Here is a 26,636-nt window from a genome sequence, read left to right as displayed (position 1 = left end):
CCTCACCGGCAACTACCCGAACACACTGTTCCTAGCTCCGACTAACCCATACGAAGTCTCCCTTATTATCAACGCACTAAAAAACAAGGCAGGAGATTTAAATACCTTACCACCCTTTATATACAAAAAAGTGTCACAAGTGCTATCACCAATCATTGCAACACTCTTTAACAAATCCATTGAATCCTCCACCTTCCCTACAGTACTCAAAATAGCAAGGGTCACCCCGATCCACAAAGGAGGAGACCAAACAGAGTTGAATAACTATAGGCCAATATCCAACTTACACCCTCTCTCAAAAATCTTCGAAAAATTAATTCATAAACGAATCTACTCCTACCTTATCTCCCAAAACATACTCAACCCCTGCCAATTTGGATTCAGGCCTAATAAAAATACTAATGATGCTATTATACACATGCTAGAACATATATACACTGCAATAGAGAAAAAAGAAGTCCCACTGGGGATCTTCATTGACTTACGTAAAGCTTTTGATACAGTTGACCATGACTTGCTCCACGTAAAATTGTCACACTATGGTATAAGAGGGCACTCCCTCAACTACCTCAAGTCATACCTCAGCAACAGAAGCCAATATGTGTACGCAAATGGGGCAAACTCTTCTGCGCAACCAATTACAGTTGGTGTCCCACAGGGAAGTGTCCTTGGCCCTCTTCTCTTTCTCCTATACATAAATGACCTTCCAAATGCTTCGCAATTACTCAAACCCACACTATTTGCAGATGACACTACATACGTCTTCTCTCACCCGAGCCCAGTCACGCTAGCCAATACTGTAAATACCGAATTACAGAAAATATCTACCTGGATGAGGACTAACAAACTTACACTAAACATTGACAAAACCTACTTCATTCAGTTTGGTAACAGAGCTACAGATGTCCCTCTTAACATAATGATAAACGGATCACCTATCACAAAGCTAACAGAGGGAAAATTCTTAGGAATCCACCTTGATAATAGACTCAAATTTCATACACATATACAACAAATTTCTAAGAAAATTTCCAAGACTGTAGGCATACTATCGAAGATACGGTACTATGTTCCACAGTCAGCCCTCCTGGCCCTATATCACTCTCTTATTTACCCCTATCTCACCTATGGAATTTGTGCATGGGGCTCAACAACAATTAACCATCTCAGACCACTAATTACCCAACAAAAGGCTGCAGTTAGAATGATAACAAATTCTCACTACAGGCAGCACACTCCACCAATATTCAATACACTAAACCTACTCACCATACAAAACATCCATACTTATTACTGCACCTATTACATACATAGAACACTTAACTCTGATATTAACCCTCCCCTCAAACATCTCCTTGCCAACCTCAACAGAACACATGACCATAACACAAGGCACAGATCACTCTTTGATGTTCCTCGTGTCCATCTCACACTATGCAAAAACTCAATGCACATAAAAGGCCCTAAAATCTGGAATTCATTACCTGTAAATATAAAAGAAACACTACCTGTTTATAAATTCAAGTCTCTTCTCAAAGATCACTTACTCACCCAAAACCAAATAAATACTGAATAACTGAACCTTATAAATTGTATATCTTAAATGTTTCTCACAATTATATCACATAAATGTTAAACCTAAAACCCAATCTAACTTTATTATTTTTTAAATACACTACCTAACAGAATACTCCATACGACTGAATGTACAACAATGCATGCAACCATATGACCTGTCTTTGTAATACTCACTTGTGCTTTATAGTTATCTGTTTACATTAATGTTTTATCACTGATTTCATCATTGCTTAGTTAATCTTAAGTTAATTTTAAGCCAGCCCGTAATGCTATGCATAGTATAAGTGGCTTTGGCATGCTGCTCTTATCTGTATTTTTTTGTACCTCTGTATGTGTGCTCAAATTGTAAATAAATAAATAAATAAATAAATAAATAAATAAATAATGATGATGCTGTGTCTTTAATGGTGACATACTGATACGTATTAGTAAGGTAAGATTTGAAATATGCAAGCGCATGGCCTCTTATACCATAATGGTCAAGTTTGTGGAGTAGGATGCTGTGGTCTACTTTGTCAAAAGCTTTTCTTAGGTCAATCAAAATTCCTAGCGGATATTAGTGTCTCTGTCCACACTGTTTAATGTCATCGGCATCTCTATATAAACCGTACTGTCAGAGGTACTTACAGCTTAGCCTTAGCTTAGCATCATATTGCAATCTGCTGAATTTGTTACTTTATCCATAAATGTGCTTAACTTGGTACATTGCATTATGACTGACAGTTGATCCGCTAATTCCTATTAGTACTGCTCTAATTTCTTCAAACTCATATGCTAGCTTTCATCTGGCAACATTTTTTAAACTTCTATTTGAGAAACCAAAATTATATTCGACATTTGCTCCGTTTAATGCTTGCTTTGCTAAGTTATCAACTTTATTATGCTCCTGGAAACCTATGTGAGATGGAATCCACAAAAACTTAACTACTATCCCAGCTTCATACACAAGTATGCTACATTCAGGTCTCAGGGCATTTAGAGCAAGTGATGAGGAAAGAAAGCTAGTTATAGTTAAACTATCAGAGGTCGTAGTTTCCACAAGCTTGAGGGCAAACAGTTCAGATTGTAAGCTGGAAGGACAGTAATTTATTCTAATATATTTCTGCATTGCAATACCATCAGGATGGTTAACAGTAACAACACTTCCTGCCCTCCCACTGTCAGGGTTAAGGGAGCCATCAACAAAGATAACTTGTTGGAAATAAATGGAATAAAATACCGACACAATGGAAATATAAACACATATGCAGTATAATGTGATCCTTTATTGACAACGTTTCACCCACAGTTCCTGATCAGCCGGGCTGTGGCTCGTACGTTGGTTTGCGTGCAGCCAGCAGCAACAGCCTGGTTGATCAGGCGCTGATCCACCAGGAGGCCTGGTCACAGACCGGGCCGCGGGGGCGTTGACCCCCGAAACTCTCTCCAGGTCTCCAGGTAAACACAGTGGGCTTTTTCAAGTCACACGAAAAAGCCCACTGTGTGGGTGAAACGTTGTCAATAAAGGATCACATTATACTGCATATGTGTTTACATTTCCAAAGATAACTTGTAGTTTGTGTGATGGTATTTTTTGTCTGCAGGTCATATATTTGTTCCAGATCACTGAGTTTAGACAGTAATAAAAAACGAGGATTGTGTATGATGGGTTTCTTAGGAGGATAGATGGGCATAGTGATATCAAAAGCTGTTATCTGTCAGGATGGCGAGAAATGCTGTTTTTCCTAGCATGATACAGTTCGTGTAGTCCAAACATTTTAATGTATGCAGCTGTTATTGGAATCCATCTTGATTCACTTGTCCCATGAGTTGTATGTTTTAGTAATTGTCTAGAACAACATTGTTTTGATCACCAGGCAGCAGCTTCAGCCCTATCATGACATAAGATAAGATTTCGTTCGGATTTTTAACCCCGGAGGGTTAGCCACCCAGGATAACCCAAGAAAGACAGTGCGTCATCGAGGACTGTCTAACTTATATCCATTGGGGTCCTTAATCTTGTCCCCCAGGATGCGACCCACACAGTCGACTAACACCCAGGTACCTATTTGCTGCTAGGTGAACAGGACAACAGGTGTAAGGAAACGTGTCAAATGTTTCCACCCGCCGGGAATCGAACCCGGGCCCTCCGTGTGTGAAGCGGGAGCTTTAGCCACCAGACCACCGGGCCACACATGGATTTCATGTGTTCTATTAGCAACACTAGTTATATCTAATTCTTTCATCATATTAAATATTTTGATGGTTATAGGATAACCAAAAAATAATTGTCCGGGTTTCATTTTCTGTTTTTATTATTTAAGTCTCTGAGTGGTTCTAAATTTGGCTCATGGTAATCTATCAGCGATCTCATGTACGCTAAATATATCATTTTAGCAATTGTAATTTTTGCACCATACAACAATTCGGAGAGGTCTAGGTCTGTCTCTACATTATTGGGTAATATTATTCACAGCTATTAGTGCATATGGAACAGTAATGCCTAGATATTTACAGGACACATAATCAATAGGCCTGTCACTAACCTTTAATTTTCATGGTCCGCTTTAACAGTCACCAATATGTCTTGTTAAACACTGATCTTTCATACAGAAATTATAAAGCCTAGATTATTACAGGCTGTCTGTATATGATTTAATATGGTTTGCATTTCGCGATGCGATTTAGTATGCACAACAATGTAATCAGCATAGTTGTGATATTGCTGGGAGTTTCTAGAATAGATTGAAGTAGGGCATTTATTAATATATTAAATAGTATAGGACTTTAATGTACCGTCTTGAAAAGTGCCAAGTTGTATTTCTTTAGTTTCACGTTTGTATCCCTGAAACAATGCAGCAGATTTTTTGTTAGTGAGATAATGAAGAAAACATTGAAAATGCCGACTAGCTATAATTATTTTAGTTAGTTCATACACAATAACTTGCCTATTTCTAACATCAAAATCATTTTTAATGTTAAGAGTCGTGTGTTTGTGCCGTTTGTCCCCAGGTACACTTACAAATTTTGCAACACGCTTTGGTCCATTGTTTATGCAATAATCTTTTAAGTGCTATTCTCATAAATGTTTTATACAGACAGCTGGTGAGCGAGAGGGCGAAATACACCATGCTGACTAAGTCTAGGAATTCGTACAACAGTGCTATGGGTCCATGACGAAAGTTACCGACCCATAACATAGCTAATATTACACAAATAACCCGCACACGGGAGAGAGGCGTTTACGACAACGTGTCGGTCCGACTTGGACCATTTACAAAGTCACAGTAACAGGAAAGAAGGAGGCAGTATATATAGGCCAGGTGACAGAATTATTGGGTCAGTGTGTGTCTAGCCACAAGACAGTCATGGGTCAGAGATCGTCAAGCCATGAGTCAGTGAGAGGCAAGCGTTAATGAGTTAGTTTAATATGTTTATTATGCACCCCATACCCATCCAGTGGGCGGTAGTCAAAAGATTACAGAGGTACATAATGGGTCCAGGGACTGGGCCTCAAAGTTTTGATAGCTGAGCAAGTTACAGAGGTAATGAATTTACAATTTACAAAGGTAATGAACTCACAATTTACAAAGGTAATGAACTCCAGGTAGGTCTGGCAAGGAATGTATTAGTGTCAACGGTCACCGAGTGTCAAGCCATGTCAGTGTGTTTTACGTTAGTGTGCATTGTTCCAGTCACGGCATTGTGCCTTTTTGTTTTTCATAACTAATATTGTACAATTTTAACAGTGGGTTCAATGGTGGACGCCTCAGTCATGGGTGATACCGTGCTTCCCATGGGCTGTGACCTTGCCTCTAGTGAGGGCAGTGTCTAGGTCATATTCTGTATATTAAATATCACATTCATCATGCTGCTTGTTTAATATAAACTGGACAAGATGACGTCTATCACTGGACTTTCTTTGTAAGTTCTCCCTGATATCAGATGGTAACACTATAGTTAGAAACTTGTGCCAGACCCTTATTAACTCATTCTCTTTGTGCAGTGGGTCTGGTTGTGCAATTTGTCAACCTTTCTTTCTAATTATCATATTAATACTTAAGCCCTGTTATTATTTCCCTTAGGAGAGCCTTGAAATAATTTGAACGTTTGGGGAGTTCTGATCCACATGTAACGTTTCCCCTGTTTGTCTAGCAATTGACTTATGTTCTCTTAATTTGAGGTTATTATAATATGTATGATGTTCATTATGCTGACCTTTACTGCTTGTCGTTTTAGTTGACTCATCCTTGAAGTTTTGTAGACAGATTCGCAAACTTTGTACCAGTTGTAGATATAGTCGGGTTAGGTAAGCTTTGTCAGGTAACAGGACAAGTGTTTCCTGACGTGGGTCATAGTCGAATGATGACCTGTTACTTGAGATTTTGGTTATCTGACTAAGGCCTTCCGCTGGCTTACCGGTTCACCCCTTTAGAAATTATAAATAAATTTTATCTTTTTTTCCGTGAGTGACTGCAAATCTTTTGTATTGATTTTAGTCAGGTAAGGCTACATTTGCTATGCATAGAGTGGCTGTTATAGGCGATTGGTAAGACTTCAGATCATCAGCAGTGTCAGAGTAACGTGTTGTATATGGCAGACTGAATCCTGTGCGCCTATCAAGAGTTCCTCCGTAGATGTGAGTTAGCAGATTTTTACTAATAATTTGAACATCATCACAGATTTTTACTAATAATATGATCACAGATTTTTACTAATAATTTGAACATCACAGATTTTTACTAATAATATAATCATCACAGATTTTTACTAATAATTTGAACATCATCACAGATTTTTACTAATAATATGATCACCACAGATTTTTACTAATAATTTCAACATCATCACAGATTTTTACTAATAATATGATCATCACAGATTTTTACTAATAATTTGAACATCATCACAGATTTTTGCTAATATGATCATCACAGATTTTTACTAATAATTTGAACATCATCACAGATTTTTACTAATAATATGATCATCACAGATTTTTACTAATAATTTGAACATCACAGATTTTTACTAATAATATGATCATCACAGATTTTTATTAATAATTTGAACATCATCACAGATTTTTACTAATAATATGATCACAGATTTTTACTAATAATTTGAACATCATCACAGATTTTTACTAATAATTTGATCATCACAGATTTTTACTAATAATATGATCATCACAGATTTTTACTAATAATATGATCATCACAGATTTTTACTAATAATTTGAACATCATCACAGATTTTTACTAATAATATGATCATCACAGATTTTTACTAATAATTTGAACATCATCACAGATTTTTACTAATAATATGATCATCACAGATTTTTACTAATAATTTCAACATCACAGATTTCTAAGAGTGAGAGCAACCTTCTTCCAGTGGAGTTTGTAGTGGAGTCACACAACTTTTTGTGCCTAGTGTTTAAGCCACTAATCAAAACAGTGGGTTCGGAATGAATAAAGTTAGGAAGATCTGTATAGTGGAGGCTATTGGACGGTGCACAAGTATTTAATTCATTTAGTGTAGAGTTTTTAATGTGTGCCCTAACTCCATGATACTAGAATTTGTCAGTCTTGAAAGAAAGAAGAGATACATGTGGTATCGATTTCTTAACATACATGACACATGTGTTTATTGTTCTGGGATTATAACATCATTCATAACATGTTATGTTGCCGGGGGGAGGGGGGGGTAGGGGGCAAGTGGTAATTAAAGCGTTTAGCTAAACAAACAACGTCAAACTCCCCAGTCACAGTATTGTGATGGAGGTCAGCGTACCGTCTGAGAGATAAGATAAGATAATATAATATAAGATTTCGTTCGGATTTTTAACCCCGGAGGGTTAGCCACCCAGGATAACCCAAGAAAGTCAGTGCGTCATCGAGGACTGTCTAACTTATTTCCAGGATGCGACCCACACCAGTCGACTAACACCCAGGTACCTATTTGCTGCTAGGTGAACAGGACAACAGGTGTAAGGAAACGTGTCGAAATGTTTCCACCCGCCGGGAATCGAACCCGGCGGGTTCTTCACTTTAGTTTTGTATGGTGTCACTGTAGCTGACCGTAGTTGCGATATGTCTGCTTTCTCAATCTCTTTAATTTTCCTTATTAATTTATAGATTCCCCGGTAATAAAACATTAAATGATTTTTTTCAGTGTCTTTCACTATCCCCTCTCCCTCCCCCAGCACCTTACCATTGAATCTTTATTCTGGAAATGTTTCGCCCCACATTGGCTTCTTTGGTCCAATGCAGAGAAAGGTGGAAGATGAGGAGGAGTTTGAGGTAATCAGTCCCTCAGCCTCCTCCTTATCTTCCACCTGGAGACGAGGAGGATGACTGAAGAAACCACTGTATGGAGAAACCTTTCCAGAATAAAGATTCCCAAATATTACACAAGTGTCTCATTTATCAGCCTCATACACAGTATGAGACTCATCAGAATCACTAAGATCCCGTCTCACTCATCCTAGCAGCTGGAATTTACAACAGGACAACAACAACCAAATTGACAGGAAAGGAAGGGAGGGTATGGGTGGTGTAATTAGATTCGATTTGAGGAAGGAGATTAAGTGTCCAGTTCCTCGGATCAAGAGCTCTTCACTACGTCAAGGGGACCCCCCCCCCGTCCCATTCCTTCTTGTAGAAGGAAGCCTCTCTACGAGAAACAGTACAAGTTAAGATTAATGCCTAAAAAACGAGCTCATAAATAAATCCAATCATATAATGCTAATAGATTCAACGTTACTAAAGGAGATATAAAAATGACCTGGAAAATACTTTCTCAGATACTGGGCATAAGTTCATCAAATCCACAGGAATAATTTTAACCAAACTTAATGATCCTCCCCTCCAAGGCTCCTCCCTTGCATGCCTCCCCTGCATGCCTCCCCTGCATGCCTCCCCTGCATGCCTCCCCTGCATGCCTCCCCTGCATGCCTCCCCTGCATGCCTCCCCTGCATGCCTCCCCTCCATGCCTCCCCTGCATGCCTCCCCTGCATGCCTCACCTCGATGCTTCCCCTGCATGCCTCCCGTGCATGCTTCCCCTGCATGCCTGCCCTGCATGCTTCCCCTGCATGCCTCCCCTGCATGCCTCCCCTACATGCCTCCCCTGCATGCCTCCCCTGCATGCCTCTCCTCTATGCTTCCCCTGCATGCCTCCCTTGCATGCTTCCCCTGCATGCCTCTCCTCTAAGCCTCCTCTCCAAGCCTCTCCTTTAAGTCTTCCCTCCAATGATTTCTTGTCTGCTGTTGAAACAAACGTAGCTAACAAAATCCGCTGCTCAAGCTAGACATAACCTCACTCATAACTACCCATCTCGCTGTATCTCTCCACAACCACTTCTCATGTTATCACCAGTCATCGGAGTTTATGTTCAATTAATCAAATGAAGACATAACTTTCCCTAACATATTTAAATTAGCAAGAATTATACACCAGTCTACAAAAGTGGTAAAGTAACAGAAGGCAATAAGTACAGGCCAATTTCAAACTTGCCGCTATTTTCCAAAAAGTTTGCCCCTCAAGGAAGGTTCCTTGATGTTGGTGAGGGGCTCTTGATTTAGGGAATTGGATCTGTGCTCCAGTTCCCCGAATTAAGCCTGAATGCCTTCCACATCCCCCCCAGGTGCTGTATAATCCTCCGGGTTTAGCGCTTCCCCCTTGATTATAATAATAATAATAATCCAAAAAGTTTGAAAAAAAAAATTCGTAAACAATATCCTTAACAGGCGTCATCTTGGCTTCAGACCGAAGCAACGATGATGCAATAATAAAAATATTAGGCTCAGTCTACTCCTATTGAAAATAATGAATATCCACTGGGCCTCTTTATGGACCTAAAAAAAAAGAAAGTCTTTGATAGTGTAAACTACAACATCCTGCTGCTCAAATTAGAACATTGTGGAACAAGAGGATATTCTCTCTCTCAAACATGAACTCTCACCTGAGTCACAAACACTAACATCCCCGAAGGGGATGTCTTAATTTTATTTTCCTAAATTATTTACATGAATTTCATTTTTTCTTCCTCCTACTTTCCGATTGACATTCTCTCGTACCTCGAGAATGTCTCATTTGATGATCACTTTTAAATTTTCAACCTTTGTGTACGATAACGAGGACCAAATTCTTGGAGCAACTGGCACGTCACCTACCCTGTGACCAAAGTTGTTGAAATCATTCCCAGCATCCTGGAATGGCTGGGACAACTTCCTAACCTCTCAATGGTGGAGCTTCAAACATTCAGAAAAAAGGCGCCACAAAATTCGACAACGGCGGACAGTGAAATTCAAAAATGTAGATTTAAGGATTTCATGTGTAGTGTGAATTTTTTATTCCCGTTAAATTACATTAAACTATTATTTTTTTTCAGATTACCTCTTCTGATCGGCTTCAATATTTAATGGCTGATGCATCTTAGGGTCGGGATTGTATCTATCAAGTACAGTTTGCGTACTGCCAGATTTTTTGATGTACTAAACTAGTTAAAAATGGAATAGTTGGAATCTGTGCCGTAACTAGAGAATGACTCATCTGATCGAATTTAAATTCTCACCATTGGTGTGGCCTCCTGACTCACGCTGCTGGTGGCTGCCATAAGTCTATTTGCGTTCGTGGATGTCCTATACACAATGCTACATAGGCAATTTCCAAATCTTATTTTAGTGTGATAGACAGACAGGCTATTCTGATCCCCTTAAAATACAACTCAACGGTGTTGTATCCTACTTAGTATGTGGTTAGTGTATTTATTGGAGTATTTAGATGCTATTTTACCACTTATAATCTCGAAACGGTATATTTTTATTTTAACATTGCATTATTTTTCCTTGATGAAGGGCTCTTGATTCAAGGAACTGGACTTTGAGTTGTGTAAGTTGCTATGTGCTAATTTTATTGATAAAATTCATTTCTGTGAAATAATTGGCGAATGTCTCTCTTGATCAGGAATAAATCACAATGTTTGACTTTAATTATCTTAGGCTAAATAAACTTGAATGTTTTTTAATGTAACATCTGTCCTCAAGTGGTAAAAAAAAAATGTAATGTATTCTAAACTTACAAATAAAAAAGAGAAAAGTTTGGACTGATTTTAACCTGTGAAGATTCCTTTTTTTTTGGGGGGGGGGGATGGAAAAATTAATATACTGCTTTTCATGAGATAATATCTGAGTGCCACATCTGATTAGCTTCAACCCTTCCATACTGATTACTAGACAGCGGAACATCTGAGCGGCTTCATGCTTAACGTGCTTGTGTATTTTAGAATATTGATCTTTCTAGGTCATCTAAAAGACACCAATTAGATTTGGTCTGCCTATATCTGATTTTTTTTCACTTTTCTCGAAGAAATTTTTATATTAGTTTCCATATGATGACTTGTGAATGTCTCTTCTGAGTCTCTTCAAAACTTCACTAATATTTAACTGTGTTATCAACTTATGCCGCACTCTGCGCTATTCCAATCGCGTGCATTGAAGCACAGAGTGCTGGGGTTATGAGATACGGGTATACCTTTCTGGGATCGCACAGTGACTGAAATACATCTGGTTTCCATTAGGGTCCACTAGTCTTCTCTCCGGGATGCGACGCACGACAGTTGACTAACACCACCCAAGCATCTACTGACTGTTAGGTGAACAGCTGCAGCAGCTGTAAGGAAACATGCCCAACGTTTCCACCCGTGCTGGGGAGCGATCCCCGGTTCGTGAGTTATCATCCAAAGCCACGAGCACCCGCGAAGCTAAGAGCACTCGCTAAGCCATGAGCACCCGCGAAACTAAGAGCACTCGCTAAGCCATGAGCACCCGCGAAGCTAAGAGCACTCGCTAAGCCATGAGCACCCGCGAAGCTAAGAGCACTCGCTAAGCCATGAGCACCCGCGAAGCTAAGAGCACTCGCTAAGCCATGAGCACCCCTAAACCACGAGCACCCGCTAAGCCATGAGCACCCGCGAAGACACGGGCACCGGCAGAGAAAGTCCGCAGTGGAAAAATCGTGGTGCTTCCTTTGATGTGTCCGGCGAATAGAATAAGATGAGGATTAGTGTCCCAGGAAGAATTGCGAAACTTTGTCAGTAGTGTCGAGAGGGAGAGAGAACCGTCTGGACTCCATCAAGGTTGGCGCACAAGTCACCCTGGTAGATGTTTCAAGGTTTCGTAGGTCACCACAGTTTACGACCAGCTTCTAACTAATGAATAATTCCCAATGGCGGGTGGGAATTAGGAAAGGAACAGTAGTTCCCATCTAGAATGGTAACGAAAAGAGTTCCCAAATAGGTCAAGTGGATCCCCAGATGCCCACATTCGAGCCAGTCAGGAACTGGCTTTCCCCACGTCTTAGAAATTCATGGGTCGAGGAAAAAAGAGCTGATCCATGTTGAGGAGCAACGCTTCAGGCTGGGCTGAGACAGAGCTCAAGTTAACCTCCGCTGGTGATCCAATTTGTCACTCATTTTAAGACACATCTCTTTCATCCCAAGGTTTGGGAAGCTGCGTTATTATATAGAAATGTTATACAAATTATTAGCCATATAATATATTTTATTGGCAATATATGGTAAGTAAATAATAATAATAATAATAATAATAATAATAATAATAATAATAATAATAATAATAATAATAATAATAACCTTTATTATTTAAACATTACCATAATTTAAGCCACATAGTTCAATATAACTAAACCATCAATGCAAAAGAACTTAAATATTTTAAGCAAATCTTTTCCAAACAAATTGTTGTTTTATCTTTTTTAATAATTATATCTGACGACTAAGGATGTATATAAAAATGTCGAAACTCACTCGCCATGCAAAAACTATTGATCTACTCAGTGAGCTTCGAGTGTGGAGTAAATAAAGCATTCCAAGTGACCCAAGTTATTAACTATTCAGTAGTCTAGTAACGGCAGAAAGCACGATTAATAATATTTCTGACAAGATCTGCTCAATGTGGGAAAAATGCTAAGGAGATACTTACGAAGGACTAATATTTTTTTGTAAAAAAAACCTCCCATTTGATACATAGTTTCCTCTTGTGTTTTTCCGCATGCAACATTTCATTATGACTTCGATTCCCCTCAAATAGAATTTTCATCCCAGTGTAGCAACTCTAGTCCTGGGTGGAGAATACAGGAATTAGTGACCGACAGTGAGAAGCAGAATGAGCGAGGTGTGTGTACATCACCGAGGATGATGATGATACTCCTAGGATGATGATGATGCTCCGGGAATGATGATGATGCTCCGGGGATGATGATGATGCTCCGGGGATGATGATGATGCTCCGGGGATGATGATGCTCCGGGGATGATGATGATGCTCCGGGGATGATGATGATGCTCCGGGGATGATGATGATGCTCCTAGGACAATGATGATGCTCCGAGGATGATGATGATGCTCCGAGGATGATGATGATGCTCCGGGGATGATGATGATGCTCCGAGGATGATGATGATGCTCCTAGGACAATGATGATGCTCCGAGGATGATGATGATGCTCCGAGGATGATGATGATGCTCCGAGGATGATGATGATGCTCCGGGGATGATGATGATGCTCCGGGGATGATGATGATGCTCCTAGGACAATGATGATGCTCCGAGGATGATGATGATGCTCCGGGGATGATGATGATGCTCCTAGGACAATGATGATGCTCCGAGGATGATGATGATGCTCCGAGGATGATGATGATGCTCCGAGGATGATGATGATGCTCCGAGGATGATGATGATGCTCCTAGGACAATGATGATGCTCCGAGGATGATGATGATGCTCCGAGGATGATGATGATGCTCCGGGGATGATGATGATGCTCCGAGGATGATGATGATGATGCTCCGAGGATGATGATGATGCTCCGAGGATGATGATGATGATCAGAGGATGATGATGATGATGATGCTCCGAGGATGATGATGATGCTCCGAGGATGATGATGATGATGCTCCGAGAATGATGATGATGCTCCGAGGATGATGATGATGATGTTCCGAGGATGATGATGATGATGATGCTCCGAGGATGATGATGATGATGCTCCGAGGATGATGATGATGATGATGCTCCGAGGATGATGATGATGCTTCGAGGATGATGACGATGATGATGCTCCGAGGATGATGATGATGCTCCTAGGATGATGATGATGATGGTCCGAGGATGATGATGATGCTCCGAGGATGATGATGTTCCGAGGATGATGATGATGATGATGCTCCGAGGATGATGATGATGATGCTCCGAGGATGATGATGATGCTCCGAGGATGATGATGATGATGTTCCGAGGATGATGATGATGCTCCGAGAATGATGATGATGATGGTCCGAGGATGATGATGATGATGCTCCGAGGATGATGATGATGATGCTCCGAGGATGATGATGATGCTCCGAGGATGATGATGATGCTCCGAGGATGATGATGATGCTCCGAGGATGATGATGATGCTCCGAGGATGATGATGATGCTCCGAGGATGATGATGATGCTCCGAGGATGATGATGATGATGATGCTCCTAGGATGATGATGATGCTCCGAGGATGATGATGATGATGTTCCGAGGATGATGATGATGATGATGCTCCGAGGATGATGATGATGATGCTCCGAGGATGATGATGATGATGTTCCGAGGATGATGATGATGCTCCGAGGATGATGATGATGATGCTCCGAGGATGATGATGATGCTCCGAGGATGATGATGATGCTCCGAGGATGATGATGATGCTCCGAGGATGATGATGATGATGATGCTCCGAGGATGATGATGATGCTCCGAGGATGATGATGATGCTCCTAGGATGATGATGATGCTCCGAGGATGATGATGATGCTCCGAGGATGATGATGATGCTCCGAGGATGATGATGATGATGCTCCGAGGATGATGATGATGATGCTCCGAGGATGATGATGATGCTCCGAGGATGATGATGATGTTCCGAGGATGATGATGATGCTCCGAGGATGATGATGATGCTCCTAGGATGATGATGATGCTCCGAGGATGATGATGATGCTCCGAGGATGATGATGATGCTCCGAGGATGATGATGATGATGCTCCGAGGATGATGATGATGATGCTCCGAGGATGATGATGATGCTCCTAGGACAATGATGATGCTCCTAGGATGATGATGATGCTCCGAGGATGATGATGATGCTCCGAGGATGATGATGATGATGATGCTCCTAGGATGATGATGATGCTCCGAGGATGATGATGATGCTCCGAGGATGATGATGATGATGATGCTCCTAGGATGATGATGATGCTCCGAGGATGATGATGATGATGATGCTCCGAGGATGATGATGATGCTCCGAGGATGATGATGATGCTCCGAGGATGATGATGATGATGCTCCGAGGATGATGATGATGATGCTCCGAGGATGATGATGATGCTCCTAGGACAATGATGATGCTCCTAGGATGATGATGATGCTCCTAGGATGATGATGATGCTCCGAGGATGATGATGATGATGATGCTCCGAGAATGATGATGATGATGATGCTCCGAGGATGATGATGATGCTCCGAGAATGATGATGATGATGCTCCGAGGATGATGATGATGCTCCGAGAATGATGATGATGATGCTCCGAGGATGATGACGACGATGCTCCGAGAATGATGATGATGATGCTCCGAGGATGATGATGATGCTCCGAGAATGATGATGATGATGCTCCGAGGATGATGATGATGCTCCGAGGATGATGATGAGGATGCTCCGAGGATGATGATGATGCTCCGAGAATGATGATGATGATGCTCCGAGGATGATGATGATGCTCCGAGAATGATGATGATGATGCTCCGAGGATGATGATGATGCTCCGAGGATGATGATGATGATGCTCCGAGGATGATGATGATGATGTTCCGAGGATGATGATGATGATGCTCCGAGGATGATGATGATGATGTTCCGAGGATGATGATGATGATGCTCCGAGGATGATGATGATGATGCTCCGAGGATGATGATGATGCTCCGAGGATGATGATGATGCTCCGAGAATGATGATGATGATGCTCCGAGAATGATGTTGATGATGTTCCGAGGATGATGATGATGCTCCGAGGATGATGATGATGTTCCGAGGATGATGATGATGATGCTCCCAGGATGATGATGATGATGTTCCGAGGATGATGATGATGCTCCGAGGATGATGATGATGATGCTCCGAGGATGATGATGATGCTCCTAGGATGATGATGATGCTCCTAGGACAATGATGATGCTCCTAGGATGATGATGATGCTCCGAGGATGATGATGATGCTCCGAGAATGATGATGATGATCCTCCGAGGATGATGATGACGATGCTCCGAGGATGATGATGAGGCTCCGAGGATGATGATGAGGCTCCGAGGATGATGATGATGCTCCGAGGATGATGATGATGCTCCGAGGATGATGATGTTGCTCAGAGGATGATGATGATGCTCAGAGGATGATGATGATGATGCTCCGAGGGTGATGATGATGCTCCGAGGATGATGATGAGGCTCCGAGGATGATGATGATGCTCCGAGGATGATGATGATGATGATGCTCCGAGGATGATGATGTTGCTCAGAGGATGATGATGATGCTCAGAGGATGATGATGATGCTCCGAGGATGATGATGATGCTCCGAGGATGATGATGATAATGCTCCGAGGATGATGATGATGCTCCGAGGATGATGATGATGCTCCGAGGATGATGATGATACTCCTAGGATGATGATGATGCTCCGAGGATGATGATGATGCTCCGAGGATGATGATGATGCTCCGAGGATGATGATGATGCTCCGAGGATGATGATGATGCTCAGAGGATGATGATGATGATGATGCTCCTAGGATGATGATGATGCTCCGAGGATGATGATGATGCTCCTAGGATGATGATGATGCTCTTAGGATGATGATGATGCTCTTAGGATGATGATGATGCTCCAGGCAGAGTCCTTCTTGAGAGGAATGAAGAGAAATGCATTCCCTTAAGACACATTTACTGAAGATCTCTTGATCCTGGAATTTTGACAGGACCGGATTTGGGCATAAAGTAACTACCTTGTAGATTATTCCCTCACCGTCTGAAGGGGCTTCTCAAAATTTCAGATTTCATTTTTCACTTGCTTATACCTAAATCCGGCTGGAAACCCATACCTGATACACTTCTTACATTCATTATCAATATTTTTTTATAATATTTGAAATCTGATTTAACAAGTTACCTTATCTTTCGAGGTCGTCTTCAATAACTTTTCGTTTAAAAATGGAGGGAAGAAAGTGCTATAAACTGGCTGATTTCTTTTCTTTCATTAAACATTTTATAATTTGCACATTACGTACATTTCATTTTCGGTCAATTACAGGTTAACAGTACTGTTACAAATTAAATACAATCACTCAGTAGGAGTGAATCTGCAGTATTATTTTTTCTGTTAAAATATCTTTAGAATTAATAATTAAAGGCATTTTTTTTTTTAAATTGTAATGTAGTAACCCAGCCATCCCGCACGGGTCTGTTAGTTCACCTGTTACACAGACTTATTCTCTTATCATGACGCACGAAATCGTAATAACATGATTGAAAACAAATCAGGGAACGGGTGGGGTTTGAACTTATGGTAAGTGAGTTCTAACACTCACCTGTTATGGGTTCAAAACCCACCCGTTCTCTGGTTTATTCTCTGTTAACACTTGCCAGACAGATCCTCTACAGTGAAGATGTTCGATATGTCTAAATTCGGCCCTGGATCTCGATCACTTTGAACACATGACTATTAGAGGAAGTAGGGGAGAGAGAGAGAGAGTACTAGCAGAGGACTTAAGTACAGGACACCGCTGGAAGTGCTGAAGTGTTTGTGGCTGTCAATTCTTTTAGAGGATGGTGTTGGAGGTGGTTATGAGTGATGCTTCAAGACAACGGCGTCGCCTCAAATCTGTTTAGCATCTTGTTAATGCATGAATTGCCCCTCAGTGTTTATGTATATGACACACATTGCTAGTGTCATCTCTGTTGCTGCCATTTAAACGTGTTCATAAATTCTCTCTCCCAGTTTCCTCCATCTACACTGTACCTCATGGAAATACACTCTGAAAAAAAAATCAATTATCCTATTGCATTGGTCGGTAATGGATTACAATCTCATAAGATACCAGTTCATTTATATAGCCGGAGAAAAATGAGGACATTTTTCAAGATTTCAGATATCTTATTAACAGTAAAATGCCATTTCCTCTAGATCTTGCCTGGAATTGCTTGTAAATAGTTGTAAGTTTGGACACCTGAACAGGGATTCCCACTTTCTTCAGGTTATTCGCAGCTTTTGCCAGAAAATCAGTAATAATTCCATGCTCACTTCCTCCTCTCTTTCCCACCTGACCTTCACTATTAACCATGGTGTTCCCAGTTATTTGCACAACGTTAAATTAAAAATAACTGTAATAATATTAATATTAGTGAGTAATAAAGCTTAAAGAAAGGACACTGTACGAAAGAAATGTGTCTAAGGAAAATGAATAATAAATAAGAGAAAAACGAACGTACTCGTCAGTTTCCTTTTCAACACAAATACAACCATTGCAACACAGTCATGTACTGTGTCAACACCATTTTTACAGTGGTTCCACCTTTCTGTGATTCCATTTTTACAGTGGGTCCTCCTGTCTGTGACTCAACGCACTGTGATCCCGGCAACTGTTGTCTTGCTACTGGTTCTGATACTTTAGCGTTGTGGCTGACAGAGCTCACCTTAAATCACACTCAAACTGGAGTTTGTTTCCTATATTTGGCTTTAATGACAGAAGGGAAGAAAAACTCGACTCACACAGATAAGTTGAAAACAGCGGGATGAGCTCACGATGAGCGTTAAGCCAAGTCCAGGATTAATGAGGCCCTTTTTCGCTTTGTTTATTGTATACCAGTAGTTTATTGTACACCAAAAACTGTGAGTGGTAGTTTATTGTACATCACCTGCATATCCTCTCAGGTGTGGTATATCTCAGCATACTGCTGACACTGTGCGTGTTAAATATCATACTGCTGACATTGTTAATGAAAAACATCCTAGTTCTGACAATGATAAACTCTGTACTTCTGATACTATTAAGGCAGCATCGTACTGCTGACACTGTTAACACAGTATTATACCGCTGACACTGTTGTTAACACAGTATTATACCGCTGACACTGTTGCTAACACAGTATTATACTGCTAACACTGTAGTTAACACAGTATCTTACTGCTGACACTGTTGTTAACGGTACTAGATCAGATGATCTTTCATCACAGCATATGGTTCTCAATAGACTTGAATTAAGTCATAACTTTACTGTAATCAATAGCTTTGAAACCCAGTTAATCAATACACAGATAGAAAGGTTGTTGCAGTAAAAGATTTTTACTTCATCTCGTCTGTTGTCTTGAGCACAGCGTCGTCTGAGACCTGATGGTGATCCTACAAGTGAAAGATGAAGTTCGTTTGCCATAGAGTTTATCAGGATGAGTTGCGATACTGGTGAGTTTGTTAGCTTCACCTGACATGTTACTGAAATTTTACCTGACAAGCGACCTGGCTAGAAAAAAAATGGTAAGAATGGAAATATATCTCGACGCTACATGTGTGGTCACATTTCTACTGTATAAGACGTTGTTGCTTGATTTCCTTTGATGCTTCTTCGTCATGTGAGAAATCACGCTTTTTGTTACCCTTTCAACTTATTCCGTTAATGTAGATATGACTGGTAAATATCTTCCCAGTGTGACAGTATTTAAGGATGACCTGCTAAGGTTGAAGTTGTAAGCAGAATATCTTGAAACATATGCAACGATCTTGTGGGTGACAATGATTGCTTCACCTTGCCAATATTTGCATCTCCAGGACACAAAAGCAAGAGGAGGACCAATTCATAAAGCGTCTTGTTTTCCTCTTAGACGTCTTCCAGGCGGACGCTCTCTCACCATCATCCCGGCAGACTAGGGATCTCAGAGGCAGTAGGGATAACATAGGGTGAGTGGCGCCTTGGACCTGGTCCATCTGCACTGCCAACACTGAGCTCAAAAGCATTAAGAAGCGGTAATGAGACGTCGGGGAAAAGTAGAGGAGGGATAGATGCCTCTAAATACCAGGTTGTGCTTGTATCCGATACGTAGTCATTATCATCATTAAGTGAAGGGGCTGAGAGTCATTAAGACCCACCTGGTGCTGTCGGTAGTGCTTCTGCCTCATCTAGTGAAGGGAATGAGAGACATTAGGGCCCACCTGGTACTGTCGGTGGTGCTTCTGCCTCATCAAATGAAGGGCCTAAGAGACATTAGGACCCACCTGGTACTGTCGGTGGTTTCTGCCTCATCAAGTGAAGAGACGGAGGAACATTGGGACCCATCTGGTACTGTCGGTGGTGTGCTTCTGTGCTGAAATGGGTCACGGTCTTGGACTTACTTCGACTTTGGATAGAACCGATGTGTCGCCCAGGAAGTATTATTTGTGCCAGGTAGACTGACGTTATGCCTAGGTCATGATGTCAGCATCGAGAACATGAGCTCCAATCAGTGGAAGAGGGCGCCCCATCGAGCCACCGTGTTAAACACCCTGAGGCCAGGACTCTACTTCAGTCATACTGACTGCTCATTATTATAGCAAGCTCTTGAATGATTCGAAGTTAAAGAAACATGTTGAGTGGTTCATAGTTAGTGGCGACTTCAGAATTTCTATAAGGGTTGTGGGTTGGCAGTTTCGTTGGAAGGAAGGCTTACGAACTTATCTCGAAGCTGCATTTTTATTATTATTTTAATAATAATAATAGTAATGAAGGGATAATCCCCATTAGCCCCATTATTATTATTATGGGGCTAATGAGGATTATCCCTTGATCTTCCTTGACACCGCTACTGCTCTCAGCCTTTCACATCAGGTGCCTCAGTGGAGCAGCTGTGAGTATTGAGTACTTTAGCTGTCGTCTATAACAGACGAGGCGTAAACGGCTGCCGTCTTCCATTGCTTAGAGGAAATGGAGTGTTGCTGATAGCATCGTGGTCTAGTGCTTCTACACAACAGCCTCTAACTCCGAGTATCGCTCCACTGATTACCTTCTCCTTGAGCTCAAGTTTCGAGAAAGATGTGGTGTTCGTTGCGGGCCGCCACTATATCTTGGAGCTGATCGTCAGAACTATCTTCGAAAAGACAATCAGGGAATCAGATGAGCCAGAAATCCATCTCTTAAAGATTCTGTTCCGGAAGCAATAGCAGTTTGTGTATGGCACTAAAATTAAGCCAGTAGACACACAGCCCCTGGTGGCATCCTAATCAGTTACAGACTGTGTTGACATCCTTGAATCTGAACAATCACGGTACGACTTCCTGGAGCTCTTGATCAAAGGGAATGGACCCGTTGTTCTTTGCCTTGGATTGAACCTGATTACCTCCCATTTCCCCAAAACCTAGACCCTACGGGTTTAGCGCTTCCCCATAAATATTATGGAGGAAAAAAACATACATGATACATTTGTCTTTACCACGACAGAGCCTTTGATGACGGCGTCAGGTTTAAGTAACCTTCATTTCTGGGGAAAATGAGACTGGATCAGGTCTCTACTGCCAGTACCAAGAAATTGTTCCAGATGTCAGCACGACCTAAAACAATTCTTTCCAAAAGTCAGACTGGGAGGATGAATCCTTCTAGGTAGCTTGAAGGATGAACAAGGGACTGGCTATGACGACTGACTGAGTTGAGCTTGTTGTGGCAATCTTTTAGGAATTTAACAGACAGTTAACGACTGAAGGGAGAACTTCCGTTCCCACCCACAAAGTCATCATTGAACAGTGGCAACAATTTTCCGAGTGCAGAAGGAACCCAGTCATGGTCAACAGTAGTTGACGATGAATGTTGCAAATAACTGGCTAATAGTACACGTTCGATAATCTATTCAGTATTTAAAATTATACTAAGGTAATATTAATTTTGCACATTCAAGACAATGCAAAAAACAAACTGAATAATCATTTAATTGGGTTAAACATATTTATTTAAAGATACAATACAAACTGATGAATTAAAAAAAATGTAATGGCATATGTATTAAACAAATACTCAAACATGATATGACATGTTGAGTCCGTTGTCTCTCCTAAGAGTAGAACATATATTATTCCTTAAGAGTTTTACATAAAGTTGCTTCGAATTACTAGACGGAAGTGATTCGGAAGGAATTTCCCAGTGACAACAACCAGTCTGTGTGTGTGTGTGTGTGTGTGTGTGTGTGTGTGTGTGTGTGTGTGTGTGTACTCACCTAATTGTACTCACCTAATTGTGGTTGCAGGGGTCGAGACTCAGCTCCTGGCCCCGCCTCTTCACTGATCGCTACTGGATCCTCTCTCTCTCTGCTTCCTGAGCTTTGTCATACCTCTTCTTAAAACTATGTATGGTTCCTGCCTCCACTACTTCACTTGCTAGGCTATTCCACTTGCTGACAACTCTATGACTGAAGAAATACTTCCTAACGTCCCTGTGACTCGTCTGAGTCTTCAGCTTCCAGATGTGACCCCTTGTCCCTGTGTCCCCTCTCTGGAACATCCTATCTCTGTCCACCTTGTCTATTCCCCGCAGTATCTTGTATGTCGTTATCATGTCTCCCCTGACCCTTCTGTCCTCCAGTGTCGTCAGTCCGATTTCCCTTAACCTTTCCTCGTACGACATTCCCTTGTTGCAAACCTTTGTACTTTCTCTAACTTCTTGACGTGCTTGACCAGGTGTGGGTTCCAGACTGGTGCTGCATACTCCAGTATGGGCCTAACATACACAGTGTACAGTGTCTTGAACGATTCCTTATTAAGGTATCGGAACGCTATTCTCAGGTTTGCCAGGCGCCCGTATGCTGCAGCGGTTATTTGGTTGATGTGTGCCTCCGGTGATGTGCTCGGTGTTATGGTCACCCCAAGGTCTTTCACTCTGAGTGAGGTCTGTAGTCTTTGTCCACCTAGCCTATACTCTGTCTGCGGTCTTTTTTGCCCCTCCCCAATCTTCATGACTTTGCATTTGGCTGGATTGAATTCGAGAAGCCAGTTACTGGACCACATGTCCACCCTCTCCAGGTCTCTTTGCAGTCCTGCCTCATCCTCGTCCGATTTAATTCTTCTCATCAACTTCACGTCATCTGCGAACAGGGACACTTCAGAGTCTATTCCTTCCATCATGTCGTTCACATATATCAAAAATAGCACTGGTCCTAGAACTGACCCCTGTGGGACCCCACTCGTAACAGGCGCCCACTGTGATACCTCTTCACGTACCATGACTCGTTGCTGCCTCCCTGTCAGGTATTCCCTTATCCATTGCAGTGCCCTTCCTTTTACGTGTGCCTGATCCTCCAGCTTCTGCACTAATCTCTTGTGGGGAACTGTGTCAAAGGCCTTCCTGCAGTCTAGGAAAACGCAATCTACCCAAGCCTCTCTCTCGTGTCTTACTTCTGTTACCTTGTCATAAAACTCCAGGAGGTTTGTGATACAAGATTTGCCTTCCATGAACCCATGCTGGTTTTCATTTATAATCTTGTTCCTTTCCAGGTGTTCGACCACTCTCCTCCTGATAATCTTCTCCATGACTTTGCACACAATACATGTCAGAGACACAGGTCTGTAGTTTAGTGCCTCGTTTCTGTTTCCTTTCTTAAATATGGGGACTACATTAGCTGTCTTCCATTTCTCAGGTAGCTGCCCAGTTTCAAGGGATGTGTTGAAGATTGTGGTTAGAGGCACACACAGCATCTCTGCTCCTTCTCTAAGGACCCATGGGGAGATGTTGTCCGGTCCCATCGCCTTTGAGGTGTCAAGGTCACTTAAGAGCTTCTTCACCTCCTCCTCAGTTGTTCGTATGTCATCCAACACTTGTTGGTATATTCCCTCTTGATGTTCCCTTCTGTGCTGTCTTCCCACAGCCCTTCCTGTCTCTACTGTAAAAACTTCCTTAAATCTCCTGTTCAGCTCCTCACATACCTCCTGATCATTTCTCGTGAGTTCTCCACCTTCTGTCCTTAATCTGATCACCTGGTCTTTGACTGTTGTCTTTCTCCTGATGTGGCTATACAACAGTTTCGGGTCAGTCTTTATTCTCGATGCTATGTCATTTTCATACTGTCGCTGGGCCTCCCTCCTTACCTGTGCGTACTCATTCCTGGCTATGCGACTGATCTCCCTATTTTCGTGTGTTCTCTGCCTTCTGTACTTTTTCCATTCTCTATTGCACTTTGTTTTTGCCTCCTTACACCGTCGGGTAAACCAGGGGCTTGTTCTGGTCTTCCCGTTGTTACTGTTGCCCTTGGGAATGAACCTTTCCACTGCCTCCTTGCATTTTGTTGCTACATATTCCATCATTTCATTTACTGGCTTTCCTGCCAGTTCTCTGTCCCACTGGACCTCCCGCAGGAAGTTCTTCAACCCTATGTAGTCCCCTCTTTTATAGTCAGGCTTTTCCCATTCTACTCCTGTTATTCTCTCCACTTGCAGCTCTACTATGTATTCAAAGCACAGAACCACGTGGTCGCTAGCTCCTAGGGGACTCTCATACTTGATGTCCTCAATGTCTGAGCTGCCCAGGGTGAACACAAGGTCCAATCTTGCTGGTTCATCCTCCCCTCTCACTCTGGTAGTGTCCTTAACATGTTGGTGCATGAGGTTTTCCAGCACCACGTCCAACATCCTGGCTCTCCATGTTTCGGGACCCCCACGTGGCTCCAGGTTTTCCCAGTCAATCTCCCTGTGGTTGAAATCCCCCATAACCAGCAACTTTGCTCTGCTGGAGTGAGCTCTTCTTGCCACCTCAGCAAGTGTGTCCACCATTGCTCTGTTGCTCTCTTCATATTCCTCTCTTGGCCTCCTGCAGTTCTGTGGTGGATTATACATCACTGCAATGACCACTTTGTGTTCCCCAGACTGAAGTGTACCTGCTATGTAGTCTCTTTCTCCCGTCTCATCTATTCCTTCCATTTTCTCGAATTTCCATCTGTTTTTTACGAGCAGAGCAACCCCACCTCCCCCCCTGCCCCTTCTATCTTTCCTCATGATCTGGTATCCTGGTGTGTGTGTGTGTGTGTGTGTGTGTGTGTGTGTGTGTGTGTGTGTGTGTGTGTGTGTGTGTGTGTGTGTGTGTGTGTGTGTGTGTGTGTGTGTATGTGTGTGTGTGTGTGTGCAAAAACCTTAGTGACTAATTTCTGATAATCCTTCAGTGGAGCCTCGTCACTCACAAGGTAAATAGAAATAAGACTACTTGAGTAGATCTTATTTAGCTAGCAGGGTTCGAATCACTCGTGTCTTAGTCATATGATGACCCACCGCTGGAGTTTTTGGTCATCTGACCGAGGCCTTCCGCTGGTTGGGAGGAAGTACGGCCTCAGATGGTGGCTTTTCCTACAGATGGTAACCCGAGGGTGTGTCCAGGTGTGTACAAGACAACAAGCGAGGTTTTAACCCTCACTTTTCGATGTTTCATCGTCTAGGGAGACAATCTGAGTGAGCAGTTGTGTGTGTTGCTGGACTCAGGACGTGACCAAAACATCAGGCAACCTGCGCAGGCTCGTCACCGCCTTAAAAAGTGGATACAGGTTAACAAGTTTTCCTGGAACTGACAGACGAGTAGACAGTGGAAACAGCAAGGAAAATGACACAGCGATAAAAACAGCAAGAGAAGCAACACAGCAATGAAAGCATCAAAGGAAAACAACACATCACGTATATACAAAGCACCGATATATTTCTTTGTGGCAAAGTATACATTGCACATTACGAAGAGGATGCGGGTCAGCTATGAAGTCACTGACCTCCCCATGGGACGTCAGGAAGTCATGTAACTCCTATGAGTCAAGAGTCTCATTCAACATATAGTGAGTATCACAGTGAGGAAGGAACTACTGATGTGTATTGTGTTTCTTTTATGTGGGAATTACACGATACTTAATGAGCAAAATGGTGAGTGTTTTTAATGTGTAGAAAAGGAATAATGTGCTGCCTTCCAGGAGCGCACACACACACACACACACACACACACACACACACACACACACACACACACACACACACACACACACACACACACACACACACACACACACACACACAATAAACAAACAGTCGTGTCAGACATAAAGTTCAGCTGTGCCAGACGTAAAAGTTTTGTTTAGCTATTTGTGCGAAATATTCATTCTCTTTCTCTCTGTCTCTGTCTGTCTGTCTCTCTCCCTTTCTCTCGTCTGCTTTAGCATAATAAAATACTTCTACGATGACATGTGAAGAAAGTAAACATTTAGTGAATAGCATAAGCGTAAATGTTATTATTATTATTATTATTATTATTATTATTATTATTATTATTATTATTATTATTATTATTATTATTATTATTATTATTATTATTATTATCATCATTATTATCTCTTCAATCTGTAATGAATGGCTCGCCATGTTTCGGAACATTGTGAGCCGAAACAGTGCGATCCACTCATGATAATGTTTCTGCTCATAGTCTTCCGAAACATTGAGAACCATTCCATACAATGGTTCACAATATTTCATCTTCTTTTCCAAACTCAAAGGTGTTCACACATAATATGTGACCTGAAAGGGTCGCTATACTGAGGGGTCGCGTTACACAGGTGCCATATGACAGGAGTCGTCTTATAGAGGGGGAGGCCGTCCTACTGAGAAGTCGTCTTATAAAGAGATCGTATTTTAGATGGTTCCTCTTACAGCAGGAGTAAGACGGGATAACCAGTCACTCGGGACTAAATATGAGGAGGAACACCAGGACGATGTTTGGATACAATACTAACATATCTATTTCGGTCGGGAGTGTGTCAGCTGGAGAAGACTGGTGGTAAACACACACCTTTTATAGTCCACCACACCTTCAGGAGGCAATAACCGTGCCATCAACACCGCAAACCTCGCCCCATATATTTCCACCCATTCTTTTTTTCCTTCCTCCCACCACTCTCTAACATTAACTTAAAGTGTAAATTACGAGCG

General features: G+C 41.8%; 1 protein-coding gene across 1 annotated transcript in view; it reads right to left on the bottom strand.

Annotated features, from left to right (window-relative positions):
• LOC128686425 (adenylosuccinate lyase) overlaps positions 1–10,000 on the bottom strand; it is a 59,503-nt gene extending 49,503 nt beyond the window's left edge. Inside the window, exon 1 of the mRNA XM_070085696.1 lies at positions 9,963–10,000. Within this exon, the coding sequence (XP_069941797.1) occupies positions 9,963–10,000 (38 nt within the window). The remainder of the gene's footprint in view (positions 1–9,962) is intronic.
• Between the last annotated feature and the right edge of the window lie 16,636 nt (positions 10,001–26,636).

Source organism: Cherax quadricarinatus, chromosome 17 (assembly GCF_038502225.1).
Source record: "Cherax quadricarinatus isolate ZL_2023a chromosome 17, ASM3850222v1, whole genome shotgun sequence".
NCBI classification, from domain to species: domain Eukaryota; kingdom Metazoa; phylum Arthropoda; class Malacostraca; order Decapoda; family Parastacidae; genus Cherax; species Cherax quadricarinatus.
This window is presented reverse-complemented; position numbering and strand designations above follow the sequence as displayed.